At 37.3% G+C, this 22,596-nt stretch overlaps 1 protein-coding gene across 1 annotated transcript; it reads right to left on the minus strand.

The window, feature by feature from the left end:
- Nucleotides 1-23: 23 nt before the first annotated feature.
- On the minus strand, nucleotides 24-22,362 carry LOC134248778 (uncharacterized). Its single transcript, XM_062731164.1, has 4 exons — nucleotides 22,238-22,362; nucleotides 21,996-22,156; nucleotides 1,570-1,653; nucleotides 24-105 (listed from the first exon to the last, which is right to left on the minus strand). Exons 1-4 carry the CDS (start codon nucleotides 22,355-22,357, stop codon nucleotides 24-26), a joined length of 447 nt encoding a protein of 148 aa, XP_062587148.1. The 5' UTR covers nucleotides 22,358-22,362.
- Between the last annotated feature and the right edge of the window lie 234 nt (nucleotides 22,363-22,596).

Raw genomic sequence — 22,596 nt, forward strand, 5'->3', positions numbered from 1 at the left:
TCCCAATTTGTCATATACAGTACTTACGGTGTTGGAGTTTTCCTGTCTTTCTGATCTACCTTAGTAACTCTGTTGGTTGCATTCCTTTTTGTCGCTGAAGATGCTCTACAATGTAGGTTTCAAGGTATGTCACTCGTCAGCTTTTTAGAAAAGTTCACGCAGAACCTCTTACTTCAAAACTATTTATTAAAATTCAATTTTTATAACATATTTAAATTTAACAATGTTAATATTTTTACATTCAACTAAAAAACTGCTCAAAAAGCTACAAAGAATCAAGATTTATGAGGGACTATTTCTTGTGGTGGAAGGATATTTAGCAGATAATTCTGCAGATCTGCACATATATTAAATTTAATATCTTGGAACTTAAGCCTCACATACTTTTACTCGGAGAATATTTTCCGTTATGATATTGTTAGGAATATTTCATACAGGTCTTAGTTTATATTTTTAGAAATAGTTTTACATCTTCCTTAAACAAACTTGGTCAAAAATGAAGATATGTCAAATAAGTCAAGATAAAATTTACACCATTTTTTGCCTGAAAATCACATATTTTGACCAATATTTCAAAATTAACATCACTGACCCTAACTTTTTCTTGCATTATTTTGAAGTACTCGATACTTGTGACTGATCAGCACTTAAGCCGTAAAGAGCTTGATTTAAGAAAATGTTTTATTGCCTATTTAGTTTTTTAATTCCCCAAATATGTTACTTCTTAGTGCAAAAAGGTCAAACAATAATTTATGCGCATTAATTTGCAAGATTTGTTCAATGATAAATATTATTCAAACTATTTAACGTAAAATAGAATTACGTTTATTGGCATGGTTACATCTGATAAAATATGATAAAGGTTAAAGTAATTAACCAAAAAGTCAAAATTTAAGTGCAAAAAGTTTAACTTGATTGTACAGTAGATCAGTAAGATGCACACTGACCCCCTATTTTCTCTGCGATTTTAAGTCTTACTATATGAGTACTTATCCAAATTCTACTTCTCAAAAAATTCACGAGTGACATACCTTAAAGCAACGTCACTACTTTTTGTGTACTTTGTGTTCTGTTTTTATTCCATCGGTCTATTACACTTCCTTTGCCTATATATGTGTGTTTGATAACGGAGACTGTGTATATTTTTGGTTGTATGATGTTATCAAGAATTGACTTGCGAAATTATTTGCACATAACAGTAAATTTAAGCGATTATGCAAAAAAGTATCAAGACAAAATAACCCCACTGACATATATAGTTACTAAAGTTATTTAAATGATACCGTGCATTCACAAGCTTAATCAAAACTCGCTCTCTCGATCGATCGATCGATCGAAGAACCAATAGTCCTGTGATGAAACATTTTTTTCTCTAAAGAAGAAGTTTGAAAATGTAAATAAATGAACTCATTTTGTAGAATAGGCGATCTTCGCTAGCCAAGAGTTTCTGATACTCTACTTTACTCATGATTTATTAAATGAATTTATTTGGTGTTGGTGTGGGCCTTTACCCCAACCACTAAATGTTTGCCCCGCTCCCCCTTTTTTCAGGATTCCTGGATCCCCTACCTTTGATCTTTCTTTGTTCCCTGTTCAGAGTTGCTATGTTTGCTGCTGCTACTCCCCTCTCTTTCTTTCATGGCATTTTCTGGGCTACAATTAATAATTAGCATTTTTATTTCTAACAATATAAAAGATAATTTTTTTATGTGAAATGTTAATCAATCAATTTTATGAATATAACAAAATGGTGAAACGTCGGTTATATCCTACCTGATATACTTTATATTATAAGTAAAATATATTTGATAATATAATATAATGAAAGGGAAATCGCAAAGAATGAATATTTAGGTTATATTTTCAAGTAGCATCCAACTTGCCTAGGATGCGTTAACCCTATACCATATTCTTAGAGCAGGTAAGCATTTGTGATTGACTTACTAGTACCTCTTTTTATGACTTCCAATAATTTCTTTTATAAAGAGAAAGTGACCTATTTCTGTTCAATATTTTAAACCTCCTAAAGTTCATACTGTGGTGTTATAACATATGCCTATTATATGAATATAAGTACAAATGTACGTGATATCACCTAAAAAGTATATTTTTTTTTCTCAAAAAATATTTCCTGGAGATTCCATAAAACTTAACTCCAATAAAAAAAAACGCCTCGGATGTGATAATGAAAGTAGAATTGGCTGTTTTATTCATTTCGCATTGCACAATGACAAATATAATTGAAATGCCTTTAATGATTAGTTATAATTAAAAGCAGCAGAAATAATTTTATCTACGGTTAAAGCAACAACTTCTGGGAAAATATCCAGGTAAAAGAACTTTCAATAGAATGATCTCATTTGATGAAAAAGTAAAGATGACGAACTGCTATCTATCTTAAATCCTCTAAACAATACAAAACGAGAGCAGTCAAAACATGGATCTTAGAAATAGTTAAAGTCATCACGTTTATCATATAGCTTGGTTGTTAGATTACCATTAGTGTCTTTTTGAAGTAAAATATCCAAGTATGAAACAGAAGTGTCGGACTCTGTGGTATCTTTCATCTCAAGCTCACCAGGATATATCATATCGACGTAGGAATGGAAAATACCATTACTAATAGACAATACGTCGTCGATATATCTAAATGTCGAGTTGAAGGCCACAGCAAGTCTTTTCTTCTTTTCACTCATAAGATTTTGCATAAATTCTGCTTCATATGAACATAAAAATAAGTCTGCTAGTAACGGAGCGCAATTTGTACCCATGGGAATTCCAACAGATTGTTGGAATACCTGGTCTCCAAAAACCACATAGATATTGTCAATCAGAAACTCCAGCATCTTCTTGATGTCAACTTCAGAGAACTTATGTGTGCAATCAGAAGCTGTTTTAACAAAATAATTTTGCAAATGACCAATGACGAGGTAAGTAAATTTACGAGTTCCATTTTTATTGAAGAAGCAGCTGTCAATGATATCAAAAGGCCTGGATTTTAATTTGTCGAGGGGAATTGTTGTGTATAAAGTTGAAAAGTCGTAAGTTTTTAAGCTGTTGATTTTTGTAAAGTCTTGTGATTTCAAATTGTCCAAAAGTTCTTTAGAATTTTTTAGTATCCACATCTGATTCACACCACTTCTTGAATATATAGTTGCACAGTACTCTTGAAGTTTTTCCTTCGCTACTGTCAATATCTATAATGTCGAAGAGGCAGCAAAGCGTTTTCATTTGACGTAGGGACATCGTTGTACGATGGTAATGAAGACCATAATATGCCAAATTGCTCGATTTAGCTGCCGATTGGCACCTATCCTCCCCGATCCAAAACTTTTTCAGATCGTGGCTTGATCGGGATGATCGTCGTAAAGTCGCAGCTCTGTGTGAACAGGTGGTTATGAAGACTCCACTACGTCTCTCCTCCGATTTGTCACGATCGACCACGTTTTCTGTCACAATTTGATCGTAGAAGAAACGTAGAAGAGTCTTTGTGTGAATGTTGGCTTATTTTGAACATGCTCATTTTGAACATGATCAAAACAAGCGTAGCAAGATCGTGGCCAACAAAATCTGAGAAAAGTCGTAAAAAGAGTGTAGAAGGAGGGCCGTAACCGTACAAGCTGAACGGAAGCATCGTGGAGAGATCGTGATCGTAGTAAAAGCGCAGTAAGAGCATATAGTACATTCGGGAACTTATCAAGTAAGCTCTTATCACGCTCCCACTACGTTTTTACTACGTTTCCATTCGATTTCTCTACGTTCCTGGCGATCATACGGAGACCTACAATGGCCTTACACCGATCATTCCATGACCTATAAGGCGGCAGTTTGTGGAAAATATGTAACAAACGCAAGATATATATACATCGTCGTCAAAATCGTCATTAGAAGCGTATTACAATCGTTATATGATTAGCACCATCGTAGCGACCATTATAAACAAGCCATGATTTGAAAAAAAGTTTTAGATCGGGACGAATCGGAGTCGATCGGCGTCTCAATCGAGTAAAATAGCAAATTACGGTCTTCATTACGACCATACTACGATGTCCGAACCTCAAACACGCCGCTAACACGCTTCTACAATGACGTTACGCGGACCGTTGTCGACCTGCGTTTACGCTACGCTGCCGCTACGACACTGAAGATCATACTACGACGCTACGCAGACCTAGATGTTCGTACGATGATATCGCTCATGATATCGCTCATATAACGATCTTATTACGTTTGATCGGAATCGTTGTCGCAGCTCTGTATCAGAAGTATATTCTTTGATGTAATTTTGAGATATAGCTTCTTGATTTTTAATACTTTCCTCGCAATTAATGAAAGACTTTAACCTGTCAACATGAACAAACACATACTATTTGCCCTTAACTAGAATCTGATATGTAAAATCGTTGAATTTCTTCAGAACTGTGAATGGCCCTGTCCACCACATCTGGAACTTCGGTGAAATGTCTTTATTCTGTACGTATCGGAGTATACAACCATACTTTGCTACCAGCGTTAAACATCTTCCAAGAAAGCTTAGAATCATATCAGAGTTTCTGTCTTTTAAACTTTCATCCTAATTTTTCTAGCTGCTAGTATTTCATGTGCCAAGACCATTGAATCTTCAAGGTGACTGATATGTTGTTCAATCGATTTCTTCTGAGCTGGCAGTCCAGCCAGTAGTTCTAAGGGAAGTACATTTTTTTGTTCAAGCGTTGAATAGCTGGGTGTAAAATCAGAAACTTTCGTGTTCTTCAGCCATATATGCCATGTATGCTAATACTACTAGTAGTATTCCATCATATCACGATGTATCAGGCAGCAGTTTGAGAAAAATATGTAACAAACCTAAGATATGTATATATCATCGTCAAAGTCGCACTTGAATCCTTATACAATCGTAGTATGATCCGCACCACCGTACCGATATCGTCAAACATTCATCTAGGTCTGCACAGCATTGTAGTATGATCTTCAATGTCGCAGAGGCAGCAGTGTTTGATGTAGGAGCATCGTAGTACAGTCGTATTGAAGACCATAATTTGCCAAATTGCTCGATTTAGACGCTCATCAGCACCGATATGTCCCGATCCAAAACGTTTTCAGTGGCTTGATGGGAATTGTCTTTGTAAATACGCAGCTCTGAAAGGAAGGGGGGTTAAAGGAGTTGCTGACAGGCAAATCGCTTTGATGATTTTCAACTGTATTATATGACAGATTGAGACCAAAAAATCAAGGGGAGAATAATCTGCTCCCTCTCAATTGCAGTCTTGCAATAAAATGGCGAGAACGACAATTCAATAAGCAAAGTAACTGCTATGCATAAATGTTCACTAAGTATCGAGGTGTTCCAGAGTCCTGAAGAAGTTTTAGAGCAAATTGGCTTAGAGCACGACAAAAGAATCAAGTGTGACTACTGTGAGTATACCTCAGAGAGAACTCTCGATATGAAGAGACATTATAACGCCAACATTCTACACTAACCAGTAGAAACCGAAGCAAAACTCTGAGAAAGACTGTACAGCCCGCTGCGGCGCTCAATCGACGCCCGACTTTAATCAGAAGAGAAATAAGCCAGCGACACATAGCATAGACAGACATCTGTAAGTTGTCAGGCGGGAACAAGATTCCTACATGAGGATGCTGCCGTACAATGCAACGAAAGACGTTGAAAGGATGTGATGCGTTTACCCAGTCTAATGAAGTTAAGAAGAGGCAAATTCTGGAGACAATGACAATGTTTACACTTCATTATCTATTTAGCTCACCTGAGCCGAAGGCTCAAGTGTTCTTTTCTGATCAAAATTTGTCTGTTGTCTGTCGTTGACATCGTTGTCGTCGTCGTCGTTGTTATCGTTGTCGTCGTCGTTGTTAACTTTTCATATTTTCATCTTTTTCTCAAGAACCACTGGGTCAATTTCAACAAAACTTGGCACAAAGTATTCTTGGGTTAAGGGAATTCAAGTTTGTTCAAATGAAGGGCCACGCCCTCCTCGAATTGTGAATTATTTAAAAATTAATGGCATCTTTTGAACATCTTCTTCTCTAGAAGCACTGGTCCAGGAAAGCTGAAACTTAGGTGGAAGCATCCTCTTGTAGTGTAAATTCAAATTTGTTCAAATCAAGATCCACAGGGGTAGGGTGGGGCCACAATGTGGGTATCAAAGTTTAACATAGGAATACATGTACATAGGAAAAATCTTTAAAAATCTTCTTTTCAAGAACCAACTGGGCCAGGAATGCATCCACATGTAGTATAGATTTAAGTTTGGTAACCTAACAACCAAGTTATATGATAAACGTGACGACTTTAACTTTTTTATCGTCAACTTCCCTTTCTTATGCAGCAATTTACCTTTATCATTTGCATAAGGAGTAGATATATATCTAAGTTGATTCGATACACAAGAGCATGCTCTACGTATGGACAATTTCTGAAACGAAGTAAATTATTGACAAACAAATTGATGAAGCAAGAATATCAGCAGTCTCGTTTTAGGTCATCATTTCGTAAGTTCTATGGTCGATACAATGACCTTGTCAGCAAATACAATTTATCATTGAGTCAAATGCTGACTGACGTTCTTCATACCAATTGTTAGTCCATTATTTATACACTGAATTGACGACGGATTTTTCCGTTATTTCACGATCATGACAATGAGCACACGGCGGGTGTGACCGCTCAGCAGGGGATGCTCGCTCCTCAATGGCACCTGATCCCACCTCTGCTGTTTCGGAGGTCCGTATTTGCTCTGCTCCTATTTTGTATTGTTTAATGGACTTTGATATTAAATACTCTACGTTAGCTGCAGATCTGTAGCTCTCCGAAAAAATACATTGATAGACCGGAGAGCTACAGTGCCACCCATTGAAAAAACTGTATATTTATTGCACACAAAAAAGTGGCCGGGTTCTCGATTTATTTCTCCATGTTTTTAAAATGTAATCTCAAAATATTACTAACCGTGTGTTCCTAACATATTCTTTCGCTGTTTCCACAACCAAACATTCCTCATAATTGTTGTTAATAGTCCTCCTGACCCTGATATTGTAATCATCGAACATTTCGCTTATAACAACGCCATTTTGGTTTCAAAGATAATTCGGTCAAATACGCTTCGTTCAGATGTCAACTTCGAGAAAACTTGATTGAGGATAAAGAAATTTTTGGAAATCGTTCCTTTTTTGCAATTGAGGTAAGAATTTGGAAGAATTATTCAAGAACCGAGCGCATTTTTTGTGCGCAATAAATATACAGTTTTTTCAATGGGTGGCACTGTAGCTCTCCGGTCTATCAATATATTTTTTCGGAGAGCTACAGATCTGCAGCTAACTCTTCGTTATCTCCATATCCTTCTTTGTTCATGCCATGACCCCAGGTGGTAGGATACGGCCACAATGGGGTATCAAAGTTTAATATAGGAATACATAAAGGAAAAATCTTTTTTCTCAAAAATAGCAAACCCATGATTGGCCATAATTATATGTAAGCATCCAATGTTGAATAAATTTACATTTATGTTTGTTCAAATAATGACCCCCATAAGTAGGAAAATGACATATTGGGGGTTCAAAATTTTACATTGGAAAACATAGGAAAAATCTTCTCAGGAACGGAAAAGTCATGGTTTCCCATAGATACCACTGTCATTATGTGTCATAGTAGCAGAATTTATGCAAAATCTTACGCGTGAAAAGAAGAAAACACTTGCTGTGGCCTTCAACTCGACATTTAGATATATCGACGACGTATTGTCTATTAATAATGGTAATTTCCATTCCTTCGTAGACACGATATACTATAGTATCCTGGTGAGCTTGAGATAAAAGATAAGATACCACTGAGTCCGACACTTCTGTTTCATACTTGGATATTTTACTTGAAAAGGACACTAATGGTAATCTAACAACCAAGCTATATGATAAACGTGATGACTTTAACTTTTCTATCGTCAACTTCCCTTACTTTTGCAGTAATATACCTTCATCACCTGCACACGGAGTATATATATCTCTGTTGATTCGATACGCAAGAGCATGCTCTATGTATGAACAATTTCTTAAACGAAGTAAATTATTGACAAGCTACTTGACGAAACAAGAATATCAGCAGTCTCGATTAAAGTCATCATTTCGTAATTCTATGGTCGATACAATGACCTTGTCAGCAAATACAGTTTATCATTGAGTCAAATGCTGACTGACGTTTTTCATACCGATTATTAGTCCATTATTTATACACTGAATTGATGACGGATATTTTCCGTTATTTACTGATCATGACAAGGAGCACACGGCGGGTGTGACCGGTCGGCAGGGGATGCTCGCTCCTCAATGGCACCTGATCCCACCTCTGATGTTTTGGGGGTCCGTGTTTGCTCTGATCTTATTACCGGCCGCCAGGAGGCGGTCGGTTATTTGATATGAAAGTTTGAAGTCGTCGTGCGTTTCTGCGGAGTTAAAACAATTTATTAAATAAAAATATTTAACATTCATATTATAGAATATTAAACAAAGATTGTCTAAATGTTTAACAAAAAGCACAATAATCATACAGTTAAATTTTTTATAAATAATGGGTAAATGTTTCATCCAATCCTGATTGTCAAACTGTGACATGACAGAAGTGCGGAAAAAATTAGCAAGAGTGTTAGGAATAGTCTAAAACAAAGACCGCATCGTATATCAACAATTTTACTTTCTCTTTTTAAACAGGATTTATTGTATTTATTTTAAAATAACGTGCATATTCATACATTTCCTATGGAAATTTTTCAAAAAATATGATGAAATATTGTTTTCTTAAACGCACAGAATCTTAAGAGATTTTGGTCCAGGTGACAAGGATAAAGCGCGTTTTACAATGTGCCTTGGCATTTCCCGCCACATCTCAACACCAAAACAAAGAGAAAATGTAGTGTTGGATCTAAAGGGTGTTGGGGAGGGGGGTGGTGGTTAACATCTTATGAGAGCTAGCGAGGAGCCCACATATTTATTGCGTTTTTATGAAAGTAAAGCTACATCTATAGTTATAGCTAAGTTTAAACTTTAGTTTTGTACTTTTTAGGTAAAAACTATACATAAACATCAAACTTCCACCGAGATCTATATATAGTTTGCTTATACATGTAATATTCATGAAGAATATCGTCAATGTCGTAGGAAGTCTTTCATGTCAAGGAGATATTCTAACAGATAAATAAAAGAAATTTTGATAACAGGAACACGCAAATTTCAGTTTCTATAATTACTTCATGAAAGGAACAATTAATTGATCTGCGGCCGATTTTTGACGCTTGCGTCAATATATGTTTCTTGTTTTGTATTGTTTTATGGACTTTGAGAACCAGGCTGAAGCTAGCAGCCAATAACAGCAGCCACAAAGCCCGTAGAAGCTAGCAGCCAATAAGGAAATTCAATAAAGAACTGAAAGTACTGAGAGGCAGTACTGTTTTTAATACTTTATTTTAGATAAGTAAGGGCTAATGATTGAATAATTAATGCGAAAATTAATTACAAAATAAATAAGACACTCGGAGGCAGTAAGGCTCACCTGAAGAAAAAATGTGCTTTCTTGAAACTGAAAAAATAGAAAAAAAATAACCCAATCATCTTAGTCCACTTGACCAAACAAGCACTAAGAATTGGTTTATTACTTCAAGACGAATACCTTTTCAACTCTTTCAAGAAACCTCAAGAATATGACAGGACCAAAAAGCTAACCTAAAAATTGTTTACTCTATCGATTGTAAACTGAAATACTACACAAGTGTAAACTACGTTGAAGTATGTTTCGAACATTATTACCCGGGCGACTTTATGGGTTTATAAGAATATTAATAACCGTTATCAGTAATAAGAGGTGGTGGAGGTGCCACCAAGTGGTTCCAAGAGCATTTTAAATATTACAGGCAGGTATAATACCAATGATTTATAAAGTGCCCACCATATCGTAAATAGTGCAAGGTAGAAAGGCCCCAGGACTTTTGTTTCCTGCTATCAGAACGGGAATGTAGTGGTACCACCAGGTGGTGCCAAGTGCGTAGAGTATATTTCAAGCAACCAATTGTCATCAATTATTGGCCACTTGAAAAAACTAATCACTGCAGATGGATTAAGCGCCTAAGGAAGTATCCCTTGTCACCTTACAGAGGGTCCCAGGGGCCGCAAAGGGATAGTAGGCTAACCTGGAATTTACATTTTATCCCGAAAAAACCATTAGAGATGGGCCCTAGGGCTATCATTACCCAACTTCAAACACTTCCAAGTGGTGCCAAGTGCGTGGGGCATATTTCAAGCATTCATTTGTCAACCAATTCCGGGAACCTGAACCATCTTTCACTGGGGATGGGTTAAGGGACTTAGGGGGTATCCCCTGTCAAAGATTCAAAGGGCCCCAGGGGCTGGGAAAGGCCGGTTAGCTAACCTGAACTTTGATGTTTTTTAAACATTGCATATTGTGAAACGGGAAAAGGCCAGCTATTATACGCCTTATCTTTGAAGTGTTCATCAAATGATTATTGGGACAAGGTACAGGGGTCCTTGGGCTATCATATCCCACCTTCAAAATGAGACTGTAGTAGCACCACCAAGTGGTGCCAAGTGCGTGGGGCATATTTCAAGCATTCATTTGTCCTCCATTTCCGGGAACCTGAACCATCTTTCACTGGGGATTGGTTAAGGGACTTAGGCGGTATCCCCTGTCAAAGATTCAAAGGGCCCCGGGGGCTGGGAAAGGCCAGTTAGCTAACCTGAACTTTGATGTTTTTTAAACATTGCATATTGTGAAACGTGAAAAGGCCAGCTATTATACGCCTTATCTTTGAAGTGTTCATCAAATGATTATTGGGACAAAGTAGAGGGGTCCTTGGGCTATCATTTCCCACCTTCAAAATGGGGCTGTACTGGCAACACCTAGTGGTGCCAAGTGCGTGGGGCATATTTCAAGCATTCATTTGTCCTCCATTTCCGGGAACCTGAACCATCTTTCACTGGGGATGGGTTAAGTGTCTTAGGGGGTATCCCCTGTCAAAGATTCAAAGGGCCCCGGGGCTGGGAAAGGTCGGTTAGCTAACCTGAATTTTGATGTTTTTTAAACATTGCATATTGTGAAACGGGAAAAGGCCAGCTATTATACGCCTTATCTTTGAAGTGTTCATCAAATGATTATTGGGACAAAGTAGAGGGGTCCTAGGGCTATCATTTCCCACTTTCAAAATGGGGCTGTAGTGGCACCACCAAGTGCCAAGTGCGTGGGGCATATTTCAAGCATTCATTTGTCCTCCATTTCCGGGAACCTGAACCATCTTTCACTGGGGATGGGTTAAGGGACTTAGGGGGTATCCCCTGTCAAAGATTCAAAGGGCCCCAGGGCTGGGAAAGCCCGGTTGCTAACCTGAACTTTGATGTTTTTTAAACATTGCATATTGTGAAACGGGAATAGGCCAGCTATTATACGCCTTATCTTTGAAGTGTTCATCAAATGATTATTGGGGCAAGGTAAAGGGGCCCTAGGGCTATCATTTGCCACTTTTAGAATGGGGCTGTAGAGGCACCACCCAGTGGCGCCAAGTGTGTGGGGCTTATTTCCAGCATTCATATCTTATTCATTGTCGGCCTCCTGAACAAACTAACACTGAGGGTGAGTAGGGGGCCTTAGGGGGTACCCCTTGACAGATTTCTGCAGGGTCCTAGGGGCTGGAAGGGTCCAGTTAGCTAACCTGAACTTTGGGGAATATTTACAGCATTCATATTTTATCCATTGACGGCCTCCTGTACAATTTATCACTAATGAGGGTAAGGGGCCTTAGAGGGTATCCCTTGACAGATTTTTGCAGGATCGTAGGGGCTGGAAAGGGCCAGTTAGCTAACCTGACCTTTGATGTTTTTCATCATTGTACATTGTGAAACGGGAAAAGGGCAACTATTATACGCCTTATCCTTGAAGTGTTCATCGAATAATTGGGTTAAGGTAGAGGGGCCTTAAAGCTATCACTTTCCACTTTCAGAATGGGGCTGTAGTGGCACCACTTGGTGGTGCCAATTGCGTGGGGTATATTATTTTACAGCATTCATTTGTCTTGCTTTATTGGGCACTTAACCAACTAACACCGAGGATAGGTTAAGGGTCTTAGGGGGTATCTCCTGTCAACGTTTCAAAATGACCCAGTGGCTGGGATAGACCGGTTAGCTAACCTGATCTTTGAGGTTTTTCATCATTGTATATTGTGAATCGGGAAAAGGTCAGCTATTATAGGCTTATGCTTATCTAATGTCACCTATAACTTCAACATAATCTGTCAAACTGAACTCGACATTTGTCGCAAATTTGTAATCAAAGTATAGACACGGCAGTTCTATTGTATCTTAGCCTTTCATTTATTAACTTGATCGTTCAAAGATTGAACAAATCGAAATAATTTGTTTTTACAGAAAATCTGCAGTTTTATTTTACAGCAGTCGTGTTTCTCAAAACTATTAAGTGCGGATCACTGTCTTGGTTCAACCAGGAAGTTGGAACTCGTGACGTAGTGTCTAGAATGTATGCATTTCAAGCAAAGAGTTCTGAGTTCGATACCGGTTGGGTGCATTTTAAATTTTTTTTTAATTATGCCCCCGGAAACGAAGCTTCGGGGGGTATATAGTTTTTGTCGTGTCCGTCTGTCTGTCTTTCTGTCTCTCTGTTTGTCCGCAAAAACTTTTATTCTTATTCATAACTTTTGATTTAGTAGAGCTATGAAATTCATATTTCACATGTGTATTTCTAGAGAGAAGACTTTCTTTTGGGTACCGCCAAATTTGACCTTTTGACCTTGATCTTGAGGTTTGACCCACTTTTACACACAAATTTTGAATATTTACTTTGGCCATTTCTTTTAAACAATATCTACCAGGACATTTATACTTCACGTATGTATTTTTTGTGGCACGGTCTTTCATTGGATACCACAAACCTTGCCTTTTTGACCTTGACCTTAGAGATTTACGTACTTATGAAAAAACTTTAAGCTTGACTATAACTTTTGAACAGAAAGTGCTAGGGCTTTCATACTTCACAAATGTAATTCTTGTGAGAAGACGCTTCATTTTATACTAAGGACTTTGACCCTTTGACCTTGACCTTGGGGTTTGACCTACTTTAAAAATACAACTTTGACTATAATTTTTGAGGGGTTAGTAATAGACTTTTATACTTCACATATTTTATTCTTGTAGAAAGACCTCTCATTTGATACTAAAAACCTTGACATTTTGACTCACTTTTACACAAAAATTGCATATTTTTACTTTTGGCCCTAAGTTTTAATTGGTAGATACTATGAATTTCATTCTTCAAATATAACTTCTTTTTGGCAAGACCTTTCATTAAAGCCAAGAATTTTGACCTTGACCTTTGAGATTTTCGAACTTATGAGAAAACGTCAACCTTCGAAATAACTTTCGAAGAGGAAGGGCTAGGGTTTTCAACCTTCACATATGTAATTCTTGTGACAAGATCTTTTAATCAGTACCAATAACCTTAACCTTCTGACCTTGATCTTGGAGTTTAACATACATAAAAATCTTTTTTAACCTTATAACTTTTGAATGGTTAGGGCTAGGGCTTCCATCATTCGAATATGTAATCTTTGTGGAGAGACCTTTCATTGGATACCAATAAACTTGACCTCATTACCTTGATCTTGAAGATTTTTGTACTTATGAAAAAACTTAAGCCTGCTTTCATGTCTTGCAATTGTATTTCCAGTTAGAAAGCACTACTTTAGGTACCAATATATTAACTTTTTTATCTCGGAAAAGTTTAATCTTCACTATGTTGCCATACGGGTGCATCAGTATTTCATAATCACATTTTTTTGCACTTTTATGTTAGATATTTGCATATATATACATTTTATGTTATATGATATAAATTATAAGTTCACATCAAGTTTAACGTTTGAAGGTAAAAATCTCTTCACCTCTAAAAAATGCAAAGTTTCGATGTTAAAAGTATTAGACCATTACAGAATCTTTATTACATATTGCCATTTTGCACCTCTTATTATCCCACCCGGAACGAAGTTTTGGGGATGTATAGTTTTTGTCGTGTCCGTCCGTTCGTCTAGCTCTTTGTTTGTTTGTCCGCAAAACTTAAACCTTGTCCTTAACTTTTGATTTGATGGAGCTATGACTTTCATATTTCACGTGTGTACTCTTTGTGACAAGAAATTTGTAGAAAGACCTTTCATTGGATACCAATAACCTTGACCGTTTGGCCTTGGAGATTTCTGTTCTTGTAAAATAACTTTTACCTTGGCTAAAACTTTTGAAAAGTAAGTGCTAGGGTTTTCATACTTGACATATGTAATCCTTGTGACAAGCCCTTTCATTGGATATCAAGTCGTTTGACCCTTTGACATTGGAGTTCGACCTACTTTTTACAAACTTTAACCTTGGCCATAACTTTTAAACGGTAAGGACCAACGCATTTATACTTCCGAAATGTAATCTTTGAGACAAGGCCTTGTGCAGAAACCAATAACTATGACCTTTTGACCTTGACCTCGGGGTTTGTCTTACCTTTAAAAACGTACCCTCCCGCTTTTAAGTGTGTGGTTTGGTGGGGTGGAGGTGGGGTATGATTAAAGCACGATATACCTTAGTATGACCCAAAGGAAAACACTAGCTCCAATAATTATAATAGGAACCTCTTTGTAGTGACATTATTAAAACAAAGCTATGCTTTTGATAACTAATTAACAAGAGGCTCTGTGAGCAATGAGTTCGTTAAATGATACCCCCGTATCCCATAAAAATATAGTGGCAAAGTCAATGCTTTGCTATGAGAAATCCAAAATATGTGTAGGATCACAAAATTAAACAAGATGTTTTTTTGAGTGCAAATTTAATATATTTGTACCAAAAGAACGGTATTCTCGCTAAAAATACAATTGTAAAATATTAAAGTTGGCCAAGACTAAAGTTTTTCACAAGTAAGGAATACTTCAAGGTCAAGGTCATTGATATCCAATGAAAGGTCTTGCCACAAAAATACATATGTAAATTATGAAAGCCTTAGACCTTACCTTTTAGACGTTATGGCGAAGGTTAAAGATGTTAAAAAGTAGGTCAAACTCCAAAGTCAAAGGTCTTGCTTTCAAATGAAAGGTCCTGTCACAAGGATTAAATATGTAAAGTATGAAAGCACTTGGCCTAACCCTTCAAAAGTGATGGTTAAGCTTTACTTTTTAAAAGTATGTCAAACTGCAAGGTCAAAGGGTCAGAGTTCATAGTATCCAATGAAGGATTATATAAGTGAAGTATGATATCACTAGCCCCAAGTGTTCAAAAGTCATGTGACCTTGACTGTGACCTATATGCTAAAAATATATTTTTTTTCTGCAAACTTTTACAGACTTCATATTTTGTATGCATACACCACTGGTTAAGCTCTTTTAAATGCCACCATGGCCAATGACCTTGTGACCTTGACTGTGACCTACAGTGTATACGCTAAATACAGTTTTTTTGTCTGCAATTTTAACCTTGGCCATAACTTTTGAACGAAGAAAGATAGAGACAATATTTGAAATATATACTTCACTAATGAAGCACATCACGTGCCACCAAGGCCAATGACCTTGTGAGCTTGATTGTGTCCTATATGCTAAAAATAACTCGTTTGGAACCATGAGAGATAAAAACTGCATATTTAGTATGCATGCTTCACTATTCAAGTTCTTTGTGACCTTGACTGTGACCTATATATTATAAAATTGGTTTTTTTTTACTTAACCGCCGGGCGCATAGTGTTTCAAAAATGCATCTGGTTCATAAGTATAAAAATCTCCATGGTCAAGGTCCAAAGGTCAAGGTAACTTGTATCCAATGTAAGGTCTTGTCACATAGAATACATACTGAGTATGTAAAGGATGGAAGTTTTGACCTTTACCGTTCATAAGTTATGGACAAGGCTAAAAAATTTAAAAGTAGGTCAAACTCCAAGGTCAAGGTGAAAAGGTCAAATTTGGTGGTTCAAAAAGAAAAGTCTTGTTACACGGAGTACACACGTGAAATATGAAAGTCATAGCCTCATTAAACCAAAAGTTAGGACAAGATTAAAGTTTTCACGACCAAACAGACAGAGATGCAAACGGACGGACACGGCAAAAACTATATACCACAAAAACTTAGTTTACGGGGGCATAATGAGGTGCAAACTGGCAATATATAATAAAGATTTTATGATGGACTCATATTTTTAACATCGAAACTTTGCACTTTTTAGAGGTAATAAGATTTTTCAAACGTGAAACTTATGATGTGAACTTGTAAATAATATTACCGGTATAAAAAATAAAATGTATGCATGTGCAAATTTTTTCCATTAAAGTAAAAAAAAAAATCCTATGCAAAAATAAAAGAAAATACTAGTAATCATTATGTAAACTTGTTAATAATATTTAATATAATATTTATACAAAAACAAATGTTTCCCAATGAAAAAAAAACCCTTATGCATAAAAGAAAAAAACAAAATACTGATAATCTTATTGTTTCTGTGGCCTTTCGAACTTTAAAAGGTCTTTGGGTTGAAGAAATAAGAAAAAAAAACTTAAAAAAAAAAATCAAAATACACCCAGCTGGTATCGAACTCACGACTCTTTGCTTGTCAGGGATACGTTCTAAACACTACGTCAAGAGTTCCAACTTCCTGGTTGAACAAGACAGTAATCCGTACTAAATAGTTTTCAGAAATACGATTGGTGTATAATAAAATTGCAGATTTTCTGCAAAAACAAATTATTTCAATTTGTTTAATCTTTGAACAAATCGAGCTAATAATTGAAAGCCTAGGATACAATAGAACTGCCATATCTATACTTTGTTTACAAATTTGCGACAAATGTCGCGATCAGTTTGACAGATTATGTTGAAGTTAAAGGTGATATTAGATATGCATAAGCCTATAATAGCTGCCCTTTTCCCGTTTCCCAATCTACAATGATGAAAAACATCAAAGTTCAGGTTAGCTAACTAGACCCTTCCAGCCCCTAGGACCCTGCAGAAATCTGTCAAGAGGTACCCCCTAGGGCCCCCTACCCACCCCCAGTGTTAGTTGGTTCAGGAGGCCGACAATGACTAAGATATGAATGCTGGAAATATGCCCCACGCACTCGGCACCACTGGGTGGTGCCACTACAGCCCCATTCTGAAAGTTGCAAATGATAGCCCTAGGGCCCCTCTACCTTGCTCCAATAATTATTTGATGAACACTTCAAGGATAAGGCGTATAATAGCTGCCCTTTTCCCGTTTCCCAATCTACAATGATGAAAAACATCAAAGTTCAGGTTAGCTAACTGGACCCTTCCAGCCCCTAGGACCCTGCAGAAATCTGTCAAGGGGTACCCCCTAGGGCCCCCTACCCACCCCCAGTGTTAGTTGGTTCAGGAGGCCGACAATGAATAAGATATGAATGCTGGAAATATGCCCCACGCACTCGGCACCACTGGGTGGTGCCACTACAGCCCCATTCTGAAAGTGGCAAATGATAGCCCTAGGGCCCCTCTACCTTGCTCCAATAATTATTTGATGAACACTTCAAGGATAAGGCGTATAATAGCTGCCCTTTTCCCGTTTCCCAATCTACAATGATGAAAAACATCAAAGTTCAGGTTAGCTAACTGGACCCTTCCAGCCCCTAGGACCCTGCAGAAATCTGTCAAGGGGTACCCCCTAAGGCCCCCTAAGCACCCCCAGTGTTAGTTTGTTCAGGAGACCGACAATGAATAAGATATGAATGCTGGAAATATGTCCCACGCACTCGGCACCACTGGGTGGTGCCACTACAACCCCATTCTGAAAGTGGCAAAGGATAGCCCTAGGGCCCCTCTACCTTGCCCCAATAATTATTTGATGAACACTTCAAGGATAAGGCGTATAATAGCTGCCCTTTTCCCATTTCCCAATCTACAATGATGAAAAACATCAAAGTTCAGGTTAGCTAACTGGACCCTTCCAGTCCCTAGGACCCTGCAGAAATCTGTCAAGAGGTACCCCCTAGGGCCCCCTACCCACCCCCAGTGTTAGTTGGTTCAGGAGGCCGACAATGAATAAGATATGAATGCTGGAAATATGCCCCACGCACTCGGCACCACTGGGTGGTGCCACTACAGCCCCATTCTGAAAGTGGCAAATGATAGCCCTAGGGCCCCTCTACCTTGCTCCAATAATTATTTGATGAACACTTCAAGGATAAGGCGTATAATAGCTGCCCTTTTCCCGTTTCCCAATCTACAATGATGAAAAACATCAAAGTTCAGGTTAGCAAATTGGACCCTTCCAGCCCTAGGACCCTGCAGAAATCTGTCAAGGGGTACCCCCTAAGGCCCCCTACCCACCCCCAGTGTTAGTTTGTTCAGGAGGCCGACAATGAATAAAATATGAATGCTGGAAATATGCCCCACGCACTTGGCACCACTGGGTGGTGCCACTACAGCCCCATTCTGAAAGTGGCAAATGATAGCCCTAGGGCCCCTCTACCTTGCCCCAATAATTATTTGATGAACACTTCAAGGATAAGGCGTATAATAGCTGCCCTTTTCCCGTTTCTCAATCTACAATGATGAAAAACATCAAAGTTCAAGTTAGCAAACTGGACTTTTCCAGCCCCTAGGACCCTGCAGAAATCTGTCAAGGGGTACCCCCTAAGGCCCTTAAACCATCCCCAGTGTTAGTTTGTTCAGGAGGCCGACAATGAATAAGATATGAATGCTGAAAATATGCCCCACGCACTTGGCACCACTGGGTGGTGCCACTACAGCCCCATTCTGAAAGTGGCAAATGATAGCCCTAGGGCCCCTCTACCTTGCCCCAATAATCATTTGATGAACACTTCAAGGATAAGGCGTATAATAGCTGCCCTTTTCCCGTTTCCCAATCTACAATGATGAAAAACTTCAAAGTTCAGGTTAGCAAACTGGACCCTTCCAGCCCCTAGGACCCTGCAGAAATCTGTCAAGGGGTACCCCCTAAGGCCCCCTACCCACCCCCAGTGTTAGTTTGTTCAGGAGGCCGACAATGAATAAAATATGAATGCTGGAAATATGTCCCACGCACATGGCACCACTGGGTGGTGCCACTACAGCCCCATTCTGAAAGTGGCAAATGATAGCCCTAGGGCCCCTCTACCTTGCTCCATTAATCATTTCGTGAACACTTCAAAGATTAGGGGTGTAATAGCTGATCTTTAATGGCGTTTTGGGATAAAATGCAAAACAGGCAAAGTTCATAGTAGATAACTGGCCCATTCCAGTCCCTGGGACCTTTTGAAACGTTGACAAGGGATTTCCTCTAAGACCCTTAACTTAATGACCAATAATTGATGACGAATGATTGCTTGAAATATGACCCATGCACTTGGCACCACCTGGTGATACCACTAAAGCCCCTTCTGATAGCAGGAAATAATAACCCTTGGGCCCTTCTACCTTGCCCTAGTAATGTTGATCACTTTATAAATCATGGGTATAATACCTGCCTGTAATATCAAAATTTGGAACCACTTAGTGGCACCACCACCACTTATTACTGATAGTGGTAATTTACAGTCTGATAGATTCATTAAGTTGTCCCAGTAATAATGTTCGAAACATACTTCAACCTAGTTTACACTTGTGCTATATTTCTGTTTACAATCGTTATATATTAATCAAATTTCAGGTTAGCTTATTGGCCCTGTCATAATCTTGAGGTCCCTGAAGGAGTTGAAAAGGGATTCTTCCTGAAGGAGTTAACCATTTCCCAGTGCTTGTTTGTTCAATTGGATAAAAATTATAAAGTAATGTATTTCTTATTTTTCGGTTTTAAAAAAGAAAAAAAATTGTTCAGGTGAGCCTTACTGCCTCTGAGTATCTGATTTATTATGTAATTAATTGTTGCATTAATTTTATAATCATTAGCCCTTAATTATCTAAAATAAAGTATTAAAAACAGTACTGTCTCTCAGTACTTTCAGTTCTTTGATGAATTTCCTTATTGGCTGCTAGCTTCTACGCGCTTAATGGCTGCTGTTATTGGCTGCTAGCTTCAGCCTGGTACTTTGAGATTGTATACTGCTCGTTATCTCCATATCCTTCCATTAATTCAAAAGCGTCCTTAGGAACTGTAGATTTAAGCTTGTTCAAATCCCCCTCCCCTAATCCCAATTGCTCAGGTGAGCAATGTAACCCCTGGGTCTTTTGTTTAAAACTATGCCAATATTGTCATTTGTTTTCACGATTAGGGACAAATCTCAAGGAGACGTGGGTTGTGTTATGGACTTTGTAAATTGTGAATTTTAATAACTCTAATGTTTATTATATGTTATCATGATTACCGTTCTTTGTTACAATGTGTAGATGTCTCTTTAATCACGTGATCATAATTACATGTATATAAACCATGTTTTTTTGTTACGAAGTTATCAGTCTGTTGGCTTTCATGGTTCTCAATATGAACCATAGCTCCTAAATAATGAAATAGGTGACAAAAAAGTCCTGATTAATTATATAATGCAACATTTTTGAATAGGGAAAAACGAAGAACATGCTCTTTGGGCTATAAAATCAACAAATTGCCATATGGAATTCAAAACAAGAGATGTTTGTAAAACACGTATGCCCCCTTCCTCCAAATAATTGGAAGTCCAAGGGGCTAACTCTGTCCAAAATGGCCCAATTGTACCAAAACACAATTTGACCTATATATTTTTTATGATTTATCTGTATGCCAAATTTCATTGCAATAATTACTAGTATGTGCAATCTCTGCGAAAAAAGTGAACGGAAACTGCAAATTACTGAATTTTTTTTAAGCCCAATGGAAATTATATTATCCAAATCGACCCGATCGTACCCAAAACACAACTCGACCCAGATATTCTAATGATAAATATATCAAAATTTCATTTCAATATGTGCAACCTCTGCGAAGAAAATGAACGGAAACTGCAAACTATTGGAATTTTGTTAATTTCAAGGGGCATAATTCTGTCCAAAATGGCCCGATCGTACCCCAAACACAATTTGACCTAGATTTAAACAATAAAATGCTTTCTTTGTTTGTTGTTACTGGAATGAACGGAAGCAGCTGTTGCAGAAAAAATACATAACCCGCGTAAGCGGGTTATGTAAATTTTTTCTGCAATAGCTGCGACCGTTCATTCCAGTAACAACAAACAAAGAAAGCATTTTATTGTTTATATTTATATCTGTTTAAATAATCAATTAAAGTAGGATTAAAAAGATTAATTATTGTATTAATGATGCGAACGTCTTTATACGTTTCATTGATGGAACAGCCACTGATTAAGAAATCTGTACAGGCGACCTACCTACTGTAGTTTATGAAGTGATGAACGCAATGGGGTTTCTTAAGAAATAAAGGAGAAAATATTTAGTGGATGTAAATATATTCTTATGAATAATTTGCATATTAAATTTCTTTTCAATATGCGCAACCTCTGCGAACAAAATGAACGGAAACTGATGGTGGACCGACCGACAGACAGACAGCATCGAAGGAGGGCATATATATTTTGAAAGGTCCCAAATGAGCTTCCGTAGCTCGATAGTTACGGGGCAATTTAACCCCTGTCTTAATGATAATTTTTCAATTGTTACTTTAAAAGGTATAACGTTTGGGGAAATGTGACCAACATTCCTATCCCATACTACGTAAAGAATCATTCTTTAGAAGAAGACTTAAATCATTCAAGAGATATTGTTTTATCAATTTCCTATTCAGTGATCAATATCAGAGACGTGATATTTTGTTGATGATATTACTTGTTAAATACCAAAATATACTAAAATGGTGCTTCATAGGAATAAATTCTTAGAAGACAGACTCTCAGCGATATCACCTCTGTTGTACATACTCTACTGATATTAAACTACAGTGCATTTTTGTGCATATTATGTTTTATTCAATTAATATAATTTAAAATCAATCGAACAATTCTGCAACTTACCTGGGCGATGATGCCACTGTAATATTTTTACGAGATGTTTTATAAGGAACGGTTGCCGAGGCCTTCTGAAATTGATCTTCGTTATTCTTTCTTAGGTAATCCTCGTAAGATGTTAATGCTTTGAATATTTCAGATTTCGACGATTCTTCATTTTCATCAAACTGAAAATAAAATAGAATTGCAAAATTTTTAGCTTTTTAGAAGCAATGAATCGTGATGGTAAATATATTATATCAACCTACCTGCTCTGCAGCACTTCTCAATTTCCGTTCGAGATTTTTGTATTCGGTCGATGATAGAGGCTTACAAAAGACTTTAATAGATCCAATAAACGCTTTTACTTCTTTTTCCATTTCCTTCATGCCTAGATGTTTTATTGTTTATGGTAGATACCAGTGCACTTTCGTTTTAGTGAATGAAGAAGTTTATTGTTTCTTATTAATTGAATATACTTATATGGTAGAAACCGATGTAAAAAAAAAAAAAAAAAAAAAAAAAAGAATTTTGTGAGGTATTATTTTATATTTTTGAAGTTAAAAAAAAAAAATCTCGAAACGGTTAGTTTTGCACAAATGTTACGGAAGCCCAATTGGTTCATTTA

This window comes from Saccostrea cucullata, unplaced genomic scaffold (assembly GCF_032062105.1).
Source record: "Saccostrea cucullata isolate Sc308-1 unplaced genomic scaffold, CSIRO_AGI_Scuc_v1 ctg2288, whole genome shotgun sequence".
Classification (NCBI taxonomy): Eukaryota; Metazoa; Mollusca; class Bivalvia; order Ostreida; family Ostreidae; genus Saccostrea; species Saccostrea cuccullata.

Bases quoted from the DNA above. Each gene is read 5' to 3' on its own strand.
- LOC134248778 (XM_062731164.1), bottom strand. From the start codon at position 22,357: ATGAAGGAAATGGAAAAAGAAGTAAAAGCGTTTATTGGATCTATTAAA. The intron at 22,157-22,237 runs GTAGGTTGATAT...TTTTATTTTCAG, and splicing joins TGAGAAGTGCTGCAGAGCAG to TTTGATGAAAATGAAGAATC. The intron at 106-1,569 runs GTAGGGGATCCA...CCTACATTGTAG, and splicing joins GGAACAAAGAAAGATCAAAG to AGCATCTTCAGCGACAAAAA.